We start from the raw sequence: 13185 nt of genomic DNA, 5'->3' as shown, positions 1-13185 counted from the left end.
AGCCGCACCTATCCTTCGGGGTAGAAAGCAAGGGCTCACTCGGGAACCCCGTGGGCCAACAGTCTCCTTTGTTGTTCATTCAATTCGTTGTAACTGTAACCGAAGCAAGCGTCTCTGCCTATGCTCCAAAGTGTAAGTCAATAAATCTAATCTACTTTGAAACCTAACGAATCCGCGTACCACTCAGAACTCCTCGCTGCTAATCCTGCCTGTTCATTCCAAACCGCTCAGCCCACCGTGACCTTGGGGCCCTGTTCCCCGACACCCCCCAGGTAATGCAGAGGGGCTGCTTGGGACATAAAGGTGTTCCAGTGTGGGGCTATACCCTTGTGCCCTAGTCAGCCATGTGAGTGTATACACATGTGCTGCTGCAGAGTAAAACTCTCCACAGCAGGATAGTACTTGTATTTGATTAGTTTACTCCACCCTAATTGCCCTGCATGTGTAGATGCTGAGACTTTTACTGTGGAGTGAATTAGTCAACTCTGCAGTAAATGACTCATGTAGATGTGCCCCATGGGTACTGAACTCTACCGTTTTGAGGAGTTTCAAAATGCCATGCTTCCCTATGCAAGTCAGTGGGAGTTTGAAAAAATTTCACTCAAGTATTTGTACTTGTTTAAGTTACTAAACCATTTTCTCATTATATCCCTGTGGCATTGGAGGCTAAATAAAAGCTGTGTGGAAAAGTGCTCAGATCTATAAAAACAGTTAATAATCAAATCAAGTTTTCAGTTTTATAAAAAGGTAGAATACTTTTGTGAGTTTGCCTGATTTCCTCTAAGGTGAAAACCAGATTTTTGCAGTGAAACTTCTTCCTCCTTCTCTGGATGCTCAGGAGAGGAAGCTCATTAATAAAAGATGGAAATTTTTTCCATGGTGACATTTCTCCAAGAGGATCAGATTCTCCCAACAGCCAACAATAATGGCAGTAAAAACAGTGAAATTTTGCCTCTTGAAGATAGTAGATCTCATAAAACCTCTGAGACTATCAAATGTTGGAATGTGAGCATGTAACATGAAACAGATTCTTTTGTACTCCAGCACTAAGCTGGTTGTTAAAAAGGCGCTGGGCCAAATGAACTATTACTCTCTTTTTGCCTGCTGAGATCCTTAAAGAATCCAGCTGCTATTGCTTAGCTGTCAAATGTAACTTTCTAGAAACCATACTACATAAGTAATGTTACTTGACCATCTAGAAAATAATACAGGTATTCATTGCATTTAAACCATGTATTTCTTTTCAGCATACTCTGCAGGTATTAACTGATCCTCACACCCTCGTGAAGATAATACAGCATTATCTCCATTTTACAGGTAGATAAAGAAGCAGACTGGATAATTTGCCAAAGGTCAGAGAAAGCCTTTATAAAGCAGAATGAAAATGTATGAGTTAATAGCTGTCACCTCTGCACTCAGATCACTGTAATATGTGTTACTCAAATATACAAGTCATTTGCTTTATTCTAAATATCTTCACAAAGGATTCTCTTAATAGCAGCCTACAGCTCAGCTGAAAAAAGCTGAGAATTATTTCACATTTCTTTAGCTATTTCTGCAGACATTTTTGTGTTAGGTTATGAATGAGAAATCTTTTTTCTTTCCTACATGAAGTCAAAATATTGTTTATAGCATCACTACCTGTTACCATGGCAACGGTGGTTCCACGGCGACAGCATGACTTCACTGCATGATCAAGTTGCCTGGAAAGACAGGCTGCAAGGGAGCACTGTTGTTTAAAAAGACAAGCACTAGAATTATCTACGAGGCATGTTAAAAACATAAAAGCTGAATGGATTTATATTACAGTCTGATTTTGTTTTTTTTTTTGTTTTCCTCAGTATGAACAACAATATCTTTTTCTTTTCAGTCTTTTATAAATTTTATTTAAACATTGGAGCAAACTGCTTCACTTTATACAAATGGTTGCACTGACCCTATACTCACTAAAAAGCATTTTTTAACAGGGATCATAAGACCTGCAGTTTTTCCTAGAGTGCCTCTGTGATGACTGGCTTTCAAACACAAAATGGGAAAAAATAAAGAATTCCACAGAGAAAGGGTTTCTTTCAGCAAAAGAACAAAAAGCTATTGGGCTATGCAAGTAAAAGGGATGCTGACTATGATACTGGCAGCCCTTGTGATTTAGTTCTTCACAATTTGAGGGGTTTTCATGAGGACTATAGCTAGGTTAAGTAATAATCATCATTTTCAGGATTTTTTGCCCTGCCTATACGAAGCCACTCTCTGAGTTACATTCTCCAGTCCCTTGTTTCTTGGGAAGAAGGGCTGCTGAAGGAATTGCTTCATTCAGAGCAGAGTGGCTTTTGGGGTACAGGAAGGGGTAAATGGAGTAAGAGGCCACTGTTCTTGCATTAGGAGAGTCCGACTGTTTTCCTGTCCGATTCCTCTCTTTAGCCATTTAATAACTGGGACTACATAATTGTGGGAGTGGAGAACTCCTGGGCCTGTCTCCTAGGCTTTGCAAAAGAAAGAGGCAGATCCTGCTACAGCTTCCCTCCCTCAAAGTCTAGAAAAAGGAAGTGTAAAAACCTTAGGAGTAGCAGGCAGGAGGATAGAGCAGTCAGATATGAGAGCTGGCATTGATAGGATTTAGGTGAGAGCAACAGGGTGCCTAATTAGCTACTAGTCTGTGGAGTGAGATGTGGAGATATGTAATTAATTCAAATATTGGAGTCTGAAGAGAAGCTGGGCTCTATGAACTATTCAAGAAGCCCCCAAGAGCCCAACTATAAACTATATGAACTATTCAAGAAGCAGCAGAAGCCAAAATTCTCTTCATAACAGTTGTCATAACTGTCATCCACACGGTGGACTCAGGAAATTCAAAACTCATAAGACAAGAGAAGAGCAAAATATAACCTCCCTAAAAAAATTAGTTTTCTGAGCAAATGTTAGGGTTTGGGGAGTCCTTAATGACACAACTAGAACTGTTGGGGTAGGCAGTTCCATAACTTTTTGATCTGTGTTGCAAGAGTGCTGAGGCTAATTAACAAGGAATCTTTTCTTGATTTGTTGCTCATGAATAGGATAAAACATTGACTGGGAACATGAAAGCAGAAGACAACTGAGATGAGACCAGCTATTAAATGATAGAGTTCAAGGTCCTAAGGCACAGAAGGAAGGAGAGTAGCAGAGTAAAGAACTGGACTTCAGAAAAGCAGACTAACACATTCAGGAAACTGGTGGGCAGGATCTCAGAGGAGGCAAATCTGCCATTAAAAAGACAACCAGGGGAACATTATAACTTAAACCAGTTATATTAGGGGTGCTAGAGCAGGCTGTCTCCATGGGAAGAAAAATAGCAAGTTCAGCAAGAGATCACCTGGCTAAACAGCAAACATTAGCTATTACTTAGAGAATCCACATGTTTTTGACATCAGCAGGGCCAGACAAGATGCATTAAGAGCCCTCAAGGAATTAGCTGAGGCAATTACACAAAGCATTGGCTATTCTCTTTTGAGAATGTGTGGAGGTTGGATGACATTCTGGATAAGGCGAAATATATAAAAGAAAGAAGAAAGGTCTGGGAAATTGCAAACTGGTCAGTCTGAACTCTGTACTGGGAAAGATGATGGAGCATATCCTCAAGGAATCAATTTCTAAGTACCTAGAACGAAAAATGGTGATCAGGAACAGCTCACAGATTCAGGAAGTGCAAGTCATGCTTGACTGAACTAATTTCTCTCTACTGCAATGTGGTGGGCTCTGCAATGTGGAAGTGGGAGAGGAGAAGATATGTACCTTGACTTTAGCAAGCCTTTTGTCACTGTCTCCCATGACATTCTCATCAATGATTTGGAGGAATGGGATTGAAAGAACATTTAGCACATTTGTAGATGACACCAAACTGTTTCAATTGCAGACACCTGGGGAGGATTAAATTAGGATTCAGACCTTGATAAACTTTAAAAAATTGTCTGAAATTGTTTGAAATTCATTAAGGACAAGTGCAAAATCCTGTGCATAGGATTTGTCCAGAAACATTACATGCACAAGCTCAGACCAGGGAATGATTGGCTAAATTGAAGTGCTGCAGAAAAGGACATGGAGGTTACAGTAAGATGAACAGGAGCCAACAATGTGCTGTTTTTCTAAAAAAGGCCAACAGCATACTGAAATGAATTAACAGGAGTATCATTTGCAAGTCAAGTGAAATAATTCCTTTACTCCATTTAGCGCTAGTGGGGCTTCATCTATTGATTCAAGTTAGGTCGTTATCCTATGGCCTCCTTTGCAGCTTCCTGCCACCCCCACCCCGCCACAGAGAGGCATGATAGCACTCAGCCTGTGTGCCCAGTGAGCCCAATGGCCAAACACCCAGTGGGCCCCACCCCTGAGCTCTTTCTAGAGTCAAGACAACACAGACCCTGTCCCCAGTCCCACCTCCTGCCTTTGGTCATCTGTCAGCTGCAAACAGGCAGCAGGGAGAGGAGTCGGGGGGAGGGAAGGGAGGTGCCTGTATTCCCTACACAAGCCCTAGGACCTGGGTACTTGCATACACACACCTGACACTGAACCCAGGAGAAACCCTGCACTCTGGCACAGCCCCACAGAGCCTGACCCTGGCTCCCACACACCCAGCCAGGGACCCCCAAACCCCCATGCTTGGGCACAGCCCCATGGACCCTAACTCTGGCTCTTGCACACCACACCTCCATGCCCAGGCACCCTGCTACCCCAGTATGGGACCACACACCCCTCTGAGCAGGGTCTGGTATGGGTGGCTCACGTCTGGTGGGTTGAGGACTGGGCCTGCATGGAGGTAACCCTGTGAGTTTTGCAGCTTGGCTACTTCTAGCAGGTACCCAGGCCATGGGCACTTGGGGTGCTGCAAGGCTTTTTTTGGTCTGCAGCTACAGGCTCCCAGAGTATTAGGGAGGGGGGTGGATGTGGGGGGCATACTTGTCCATCCCTGGCAGCCAATCGGGGTGGCCCAGATGCCCACTTGTGCTCAGTAGTCTCTGGCAGCCCAGGGAGCCTGTGAAGCACACTGGGTGGTGTGCAGGAGTGCGCCCAACCTGCAGGCCTCAGTCAGTGCAGGCAATCTGTTCCCATTCCCCACCAAAGGGTATGTGCATACAGTTCACTACTGATCTAACCTAGACCGCTTACAGAACACTCTGTAATTTAGATCAATTCTGCCTCAAGCTTTTTGAATGTTTGTACTTAGCCTTGGAGCAGTGTCCAGTTTTGAATGCTGTGGTTCAAGAAAGATGTGGAAAAATTGGAAAGTGTACAACTGGAAAGCAGAGAGCAACAAAATGTTCCAAGACCTAGGAAAAATGATTTATGAGGAAAGGTTGGAAGATCTGGGGTTATTTAGTCTGGAAAAAAGAGAAAACTAAGGGAAGATAACAGTATTCAAGTACTTGAAGGGTGATTATACAGAGGATGGTGATCCTCTGCTGTGATCCATTGCTGTCAGCACATACTAATGAAGAAAGAACCTCCCTGCCAGCTACATCACTAGTCATTTAGGCACAGAACTCAACATATGTTAGTTATATCCACATCCTTTGCCCATCTCTTTTAAAAGCATCACTTGTGTCCTACTTTGGCTGAATCATTACCAAGTTATTTTCATCTGGATTCCTATCTCTGCCAGACATTGGGTGAGCAATGAATACTAGGATCTGTGCTCTATTAAAATTGGACTTCAAATACCATCAGCTTGTTGACAACACTACAACTCAAAATATCTTAGTGACAAACGACAGCAATGTACATGGATTTGAAGCCAGTCCCTCCTTTCTATTTACATCCCAATAAAGCATGACCTAGTTCATCTCAGTACAACATGGAGCTTTTGTTTATTCATAGTTTTGCCTTTTCTTTCTTTGTTCACATGTACCTTTGTGCTATAAAAGAGAAGTCACTAGAATGCAGTGACAAGTAGGAAACAAAAAGGTATTAAAGACCACTTTTCACTTGTTATTTTAGGAAAAAAATAAAACACTCCACACACACACACACACACACACAATAAGTTACAGAAGAAAAATCATGTTAAAATTGGAAATGCATTATTTGGCACATGTATTGACTGTGCAGGGATCTTAGATGCAATCTAAGCAAGTACATTTAGTACATCCTGGTATTCTGAAATAAGATGCACTTTTGTCAGTGTCTGAGAAAAAATTAAAGAACTAGTTAACTTTCTGAACATTTTGGGGGGTTCAGCACTTCTAATGTTATGTCCATTTCATAGATTCAGGTAGAAAAAGGTTGTAAAGCCTGATTGAATTCACAATGAGTCAATCAAATGTGGAGTCAGAAGCCAAACTTGGAGTGCTAGGTCTCCATTGCCTAGTCTATGCTCCCTCCCCTGTTACAGTAAAAATAAAACAGTGAAGTTATGTACTTTATATTTTAACAGTACTATTTTGAAACTGTTCATAATCATTTAGTGTGGCAGGTAAAAATTGTAGTAATTAATCATGCAAAAACAGGGAGGGAGGTTGGTGAGGTTGAAAAAATTATTAGAGACAAGGAAAGACTTTCATACAAGGTGAGATTTAACAGATTAGGACTGTACAGTTTCAAAAGTAAGCAAGTAAGAAAGGACATAATATAGAAGTAAATCCTATTCTTATTTACCCTGTCTGGTAATGTAAGCACAGGCAGGCATTCACTGAAACTGAAAGATAACACCTTTAAAAGGAATATGGGACACACACAAGTAACTTACTGGAACTTACAGCATTGCATGCAAGGGTTTTATTCTTTTTTGAATCCTACTCAACTATTTCTGAGTGATATTTTCAAAAGCTGCTAGATAAGAACAAAAGAGCCACTGCTTTTCTTCAGGGTTTTTAGAAAAGTCACACAAAGTAGAAGAACAACCTGAGTTTCATGAGCTACAATAAGCACTTTTTATAAGGGACATAAATGCTCTTGTTTAAGTATAAAAGCCAACCAGAGACTGGGAAAAGTTATAAAAGCATCTTTTGTGAGCAGGTTATTCCACAAGTCCAGTATTGTATTTGTTATACTACCTTTTCAAGCATCTGGCATAGGCATCTATTAGGGACAAAATACTAGACTACATAATGACGTGGTTGCATATGGCTATTTCTGTGTTCTCAATAATGTTTCAAAACTACATATATTAACACTCCTACTTCTACTCTGGATTTACCACAGGTGTGATTTTAACTAAAGAGAATAAGCAAACTAAACCAGAACCTGACAGTACCAATACCCATGATCATAATCTAACCAAACAAAAACAAAAATAATTTCTAATTTCTGGACCATGTTCATCCCTTCCACAGAATTGTACCAGAAAACTGTTTGGCCTACACTATCAAAAGCCATTGTTTTTTCCTCATGAAAGTAGAATGCAACACTGACTTCAACATGCACCCATATATCATTTACCTGCTAGGAACTGCATCTCCCTATCAAAGTGAGGGTCACCAGTCCCATATACCCAGAAATAGGATGTTTTCTAGAAGAAAATAATTGGCGTGTATATTTTTTAATCACAGAACGTTAGAAATGTTATGATTCATTTCTGCAAATCTTTCACCTTTTTGTTTTACCTGCTTCAGTGTATTTTAATCCCACTTTTTCTTCTTGATCGTTTACTTTAGGTGGTGGCCATACAGTCTGAAGCCTCCCTGGAGTCTTATCATCCTGCTCTGAAGGACTCAGGTCAGGCTATTAAAAAAGATGAAAGGAAAAAATAAAATATTGCAATATCAATCCATTCCAAAAAGCAGAAAATGGCACATTTAACTAAATTAGTGTATGGGCCAGCATGATCATAAGTTTAGTTCCCACTCATTCTAATGAGATTCAGTCAGGGGCCAAGGGGGAAGAGTATTTAAGAGCAATTGTTCTACAGAGGGGAATATCACAACTTTTACCAGTATGTTTTATACAGTGTTTTTATAACAACTTGGCATATTGGCTGTGAGAAGCTGCCTGTCCTTTTGTGAACTGAGGAGGCTATTACTACGACAGGAATGTGAAAAATTTTTCTCTATCCAAGCCAAAGTCAGAGTTTGGGGGGTTTTTTGCAGATTAATTTTAGTGGTATTTAATAATACATAAAAGCTATACATAAAGTAATAAATGGCCAGCCAGCATCTACATTTTCCTCACATACTTTATGTTGATGTGACTACAAGTTCTTAGTCTACCAAAGACATAATTTTAGAAGCATTTTTTATTTGTTTTTTATTTTATTTGTTTCTTCAAACTCACATTTGAGAATGGAAATCTGAAGCTGACTGCAAACAAACTCTTGGTTACCCAATTTCAGGCTTATTGTCCAAACCTGCAACACATACTCATATAAACCATTCTGCTGGAGCAGATATAATTCATTCATACAATTTTTCCTTCCTATTTGTATCTGCAATTGATATACACAGTGTCTTTGTTCTGCTTGTTTAATTGAACATGTCATTTTTTTTAAACTTAAGTTGAGTGAATTGGTTTATTTTGACTCATTACATTTTCCTTTCCATTATGGAAGTATATGTATCCAAATCAAAAGCACTAGGGATGCAGTCCTGAAAATACTTAGGCACAAACTGAACTTTACAGAGCTGAACTTTTCCATGAAAATGAATAAATAACTCTTTGGTGTAAAGTTAAATATCTGTAAGCATTTACAGAATGCTTAGACAATAGCATATTCTTTCTCATTAGACAATACACAGAGGCAATAACTTAAAAAAAATCTTAGGTACAGCACCAAAAATATCTGTAATTCATTGTCTGTGGCATCAGGCACACAGAGAGTGAATTTAAGCCTTATTTCACAGTTATAATATATTGAGAGAATTCATCTTGGGCATGGGGACAATCATCTGCAGCTCCTAAAGACTTTACATTCTCAATGCTTCTAAATATTCTGTCTCAAAGTGTTTTGAGTTAGGCACTCAAAATCTGAGGCTCCCAAAACATGAAGGCCAATTTTGAAATAATTATTTACTGGTGCCTTAATTATATGAGTTCATCAGTTTACCATCAGAACAAATTTCACATCTTTCTACCTCTAGACCCTATATTAGAATAAAGGTAATCCAACCTACAGATTTTTGTTCAGATGTTCCATCTCCAGGCTTTGATTTTGACCGTTCAAATACAGCTTTCAATGACTCCTTTTCATGTCTCATTTTTTGTTTTATGGCTTCTAGCTCTGAAGTGTCTGCAGTTGTCTCCTTTTTTGGAGGCCGCATAAATAGAGCCTTAAATACATCCAATGCAGACTCAGCCGGGCCCAGTTTTGTTTCTTCAGAAGGTGACTGAGGTTCTTTGCTTGAGGATTTGCTGTCTGGGCCTCCCTCGCTGTCCTCATTCTCACTACTTGCCTCACCAGAATCTTCTGCTGTATCTTCAGTTTTGGTACCATCAGTTTTGAACAGATGTGAGAGCTGTTCCAGGATGTTAGGATTTGTTTTAGGTTCAGCTGATCTCTTTTTAGCAAACAGGTCTGATGTAATATTGGCTTTCTTAACAGGCTGTCTTAATTTAAGCAAAGCCAAATCGCTGTCTCGTTGTTTTATTTCAGTGACAGTTTCTCTCTCTTCAGCAGTTTGTCCTTTTTTTCGCACACGCAACGCACTAAAGAAAGCTGGAAGCTGAAAAGTCTTTTCTCCCACTGCTGTTTTCTGAGGAGATATATTACTCATGGAAGACCCTTGCTCTTCACCACCTCCAGGTTCTTGAGGGCTCTCCGCCGCGGCAGGTGAGCCACTGGAAAGCTCATCTGCTAACATGATGTCTTCTGGAACAGAGCCATATCCCGAAGCATCCCCTGACCCTGTTGAAAGCCGCTTAGGAGGCGATGATACTGACTCAATTTCATCTCCGTCCACAGCACCTTCACTTTCGCTGCGACTGTCTGATTCTGACTCTTCCTTACACTGTTTGTTATTTTCCAAAAACTGAGCAGACAAAGCGACATTATTGAACACAGATTTGTTTGTTTCTCTTGCCTCACTGTCTAGGTCTGTGCTCTCATTGTCTGATTCGGTGTCACTTGTTGTATGAACTAAAGTACCTTGTACAAGAATGGAATCCTTGTCTTTGTCAGATGCAGACAAAAGAGCCTGTGCAGACTCTAAAGGAAAAGGTAGTTCTTTCTGTTCTGGTAGCTCCAGCTCCAGGTTCATCTGGCCGGTGACCTCTGGGTCAGCCTGCTGTATTTTGGGAAATATATGATGAATTTCTGCATCATTGTTATCATTAATCTTCATATCTTGGTTGTCAACTTGGGCATTTGCGTTGGCATCCAAAGGACGAAATGCAGTAAGGACTGTGTCTTCTTTTGTAGATTCCAATTTAGAAGTAAATCCAAAAAGCGCTTTCATAGAAAATGTAGTGAAGGGAGTCTGTCTGGATTTGCTCTCTATTTCATTATCTTGTTCCAAATGCTCACTGCAGTCAGATAAAGTATTATTTTCTTCCATATTCAGTAAAGCACAGTACAAACTGTAACTGATATTTGCTCACTTTACTCAAATATTTACTACATTCATTCAGTCTATTAACTTACGACAGGAAATGCAACAGGAGCTCTTCTCTTTGCATCAGGAGGGAAGCTGGTCTCCCACAGGTCACACTAGCTCTTCTTCCGGTTTTCAGTGCTGTAGTAGGAACTGAAAGTGCCTGTCATAATTTACAATTCTGCATCTTGATGCACAGCAAACAAAAGTTCTCAGAAACTCCTGTACTTGCTTCTTAACAGAAAGGGCTTTCTGTCACGACAAATATGCCAGCACTCAAATCACAGTTGAAAACTCAACCAATGATTACTGCCTCAGTTCCTGCAATCCTACTGGCTACACACAACTTCCTACTCCCTAAAGAGTGCAGAGCAACTGTAAAAACAAGGAACAGAACGGTTGGCATTTACAGTTTGCTACTTCCTTATACAAGAAAAGAGTTGTGAACATTTGTCAGCAAAAAAAAATTCCTGAAAGATTCCTTTGTGTAACCTTTACTACTTTAAGACCTTCTCAAGCAAATCCATCAGAATACCACAACTGGTAAAATAAAAAATCCAAACACAGCAAAACTTCAGAGCCACCCTCCTTGCCCCCGAAAACATAAGACTTCAGTGAATTCCTGCAGTGTTCTGGCCAGAGGAAACTAGACTGAGTATCTTTGAAGCTTAAAAAAAATAAAATCAAGCTCTGCTGGCTGCAGGTTTCATCTGGAATGCAGATTTCGATCTCCAGGGCCAGTGAATAAAAACCAACACGACCGGTTTCATATTACTACTGTCTTAACTCTGTGCAGCTATTTCTGTGAACTGTGAAACAGGTACTCATGAAACATATTTACCACACCCACAGACTGGAAACTGCATGGGTTGGTAGGGGAAACAGCCAAAGCCTAGAAATCTGCAATCGACAGTTTAAAGAAAATACAGTATGTTCACTTGTACTGTCTACACATTTTAAAACTTTTACTTGTTTTTAAGTAGAACCTTTCCTGCAGAGGCAATAATTCCCTCTACAGTTATAGAATTCAATTATTTCCTCTGCAGTGAGAGCAGTATTTAGGGATGAAAGCTGTAAGTCTATGTGCCTTCAGCATGTCTAAGGATTGTCAGAAGGAATGTTTTTATTTTTTAACATAAATAAAGCTAATCCAATATATTTCTAAGCACCGACAATTTGTGTCATATGTAAATATGTTAGTTTCTACCTAATATATCTTTATTTTTATTCCCTTTCCCAGGGGTTTTCAACCTGTTTAAATAAGTGTACCCCTGGCAGCCCTGTTTTTAGTAAGTGTACCCTGGGGGGGTGGGGTGGTGAGCAGCCGGATGCTGAGCGGGGTTGGGAGGGATTTGTTGCGGATTTTTGAGCTCACCTAAAAAATCCTCAACAAATTGTAGGAAACTCTTAACTGCCATCCTGAATATTAAGTTAGATTATTCATATATCTGTGTTCTGTGCACGGAGGAAGTGCACTGATATTTTGTTATATATAACTTTATCTAAAAAAGTTTCACACATTTTAAACAGTATGAAAATAGCAAAAAGTTTATTTGGAAAATGAATGATGATACAGGTCATACGGTTTAGAACAGAACTTGGTGACATTTCTGGCATCTATTGTAAGGGCAAAACTTCTATAAAAATTACATTGTAATATTAAGAAATTCTCAGGCTTACACATGCTTTTTAAAATTATATTTAATAGATTTCATAGATTTCATAGACATTAGGGGCTGGAAGCGACCTCATGAGATCATCGAGTCCAGCCCCACCAATCTGCAGGAAGTCAGCTGGGATCAAGTGACCCCAGCAAGAAAAACATCCACATGTTTTTGAAAGAGTCCAGAGTAGGTGCTTGCACCACTTCTGGGGGGAGTCTGTTCCAGACCCTGGACACTTGCACCATAAAGACCTTTTTTTTATGTCTAGTCTAAATTGGCCTTCCTGGAGTTTATATCCATTAGACCTTATTATCCCTTGAGGCTTGAGCGCTGGTGAACAGCTATTCTCCCAGGTCCTGATGTACCTCTCTTATAAAACTGTAAGCTGCTACCAAGTCCCCCTTGAGCCTTCTTTTTTCCAGACTGAAGAGTCCCAAGTCCCTCAGCCTCTCCTTGTATGGCCTGCCCTCCAGGCCTTGGATCATATGAGTGACTGTCCTCTGGACTCTCAAGCTTTTTCACTTCCCTCCTGAAGTGGGGGCCCAAAACTGGATGCAGTACTCCAGCTGTGGTCTCACCAAGGCCGAGTAAAGTAGGAGGATGACATTCCTCATTTTACTTAGATACGTCAGTGAATGCATGCCAGTGTTTGGTTTGCTTTGCCAGCCACAACTTTGCATCAGTGGCTCATATTCATCTTGTGGCCAATCAAGACCCCCAAGTCTCTTTCAGTCATGTCTGTCCCTAGCCTTTCAGAGCAAAACTTCAGATACTGAACCTAAGTAGGTCTTTTTAGGCCTACTTTAGGGTCTAATATAATCAAGGTTATGGATTACCTTGTGTAGCCTGGGTAGTAGCCAATTATGTACTCCCTTCTCCAGTTGAAGGGAATGTTAGCAGGGCAGGTGTGCTGTGGGGTGAAAATGTCTACTGCACATAGTTTCCTCCTTCCCCTATAAAGCTGGAACACATCTTAAGACTTAACTATGTACAAATTTATTAATATACAGGAAGAGTTAAACATGACACACACA

The 13185-nt window shown here is 40.3% G+C and overlaps 1 protein-coding gene across 4 annotated transcripts in view; it reads right to left on the bottom strand.

The window, feature by feature from the left end:
- The window catches only part of FMN1 (formin 1), a 251494-nt gene extending 240330 nt beyond the window's left edge, over positions 1 to 11164 (bottom strand). For 2 of the 4 annotated variants that reach the window (XM_090033495.1, XM_090033496.1), the window contains exons 1-2: positions 9072 to 11164; positions 7569 to 7686 (exon numbers count right to left, since the gene is read on the bottom strand). In XM_090033495.1, the coding sequence (XP_089889621.1) occupies positions 7569 to 7686; positions 9072 to 10451 (1498 nt within the window). In that variant the 5' untranslated portion in view covers positions 10452 to 11164. The remainder of the gene's footprint in view (positions 1 to 7568; positions 7687 to 9071) is intronic. The other 2 variants (XM_090033492.1, XM_090033494.1) reach the window with 2 other exon arrangements.
- Between the last annotated feature and the right edge of the window lie 2021 nt (positions 11165 to 13185).

This window comes from Crocodylus siamensis, chromosome 2 (genome assembly GCF_052110815.1).
Source record: "Crocodylus siamensis isolate JL-2025a chromosome 2, ASM5211081v1, whole genome shotgun sequence".
In the NCBI taxonomy this organism is placed as follows: domain Eukaryota; kingdom Metazoa; phylum Chordata; order Crocodylia; family Crocodylidae; genus Crocodylus; species Crocodylus siamensis.
This window is presented reverse-complemented; position numbering and strand designations above follow the sequence as displayed.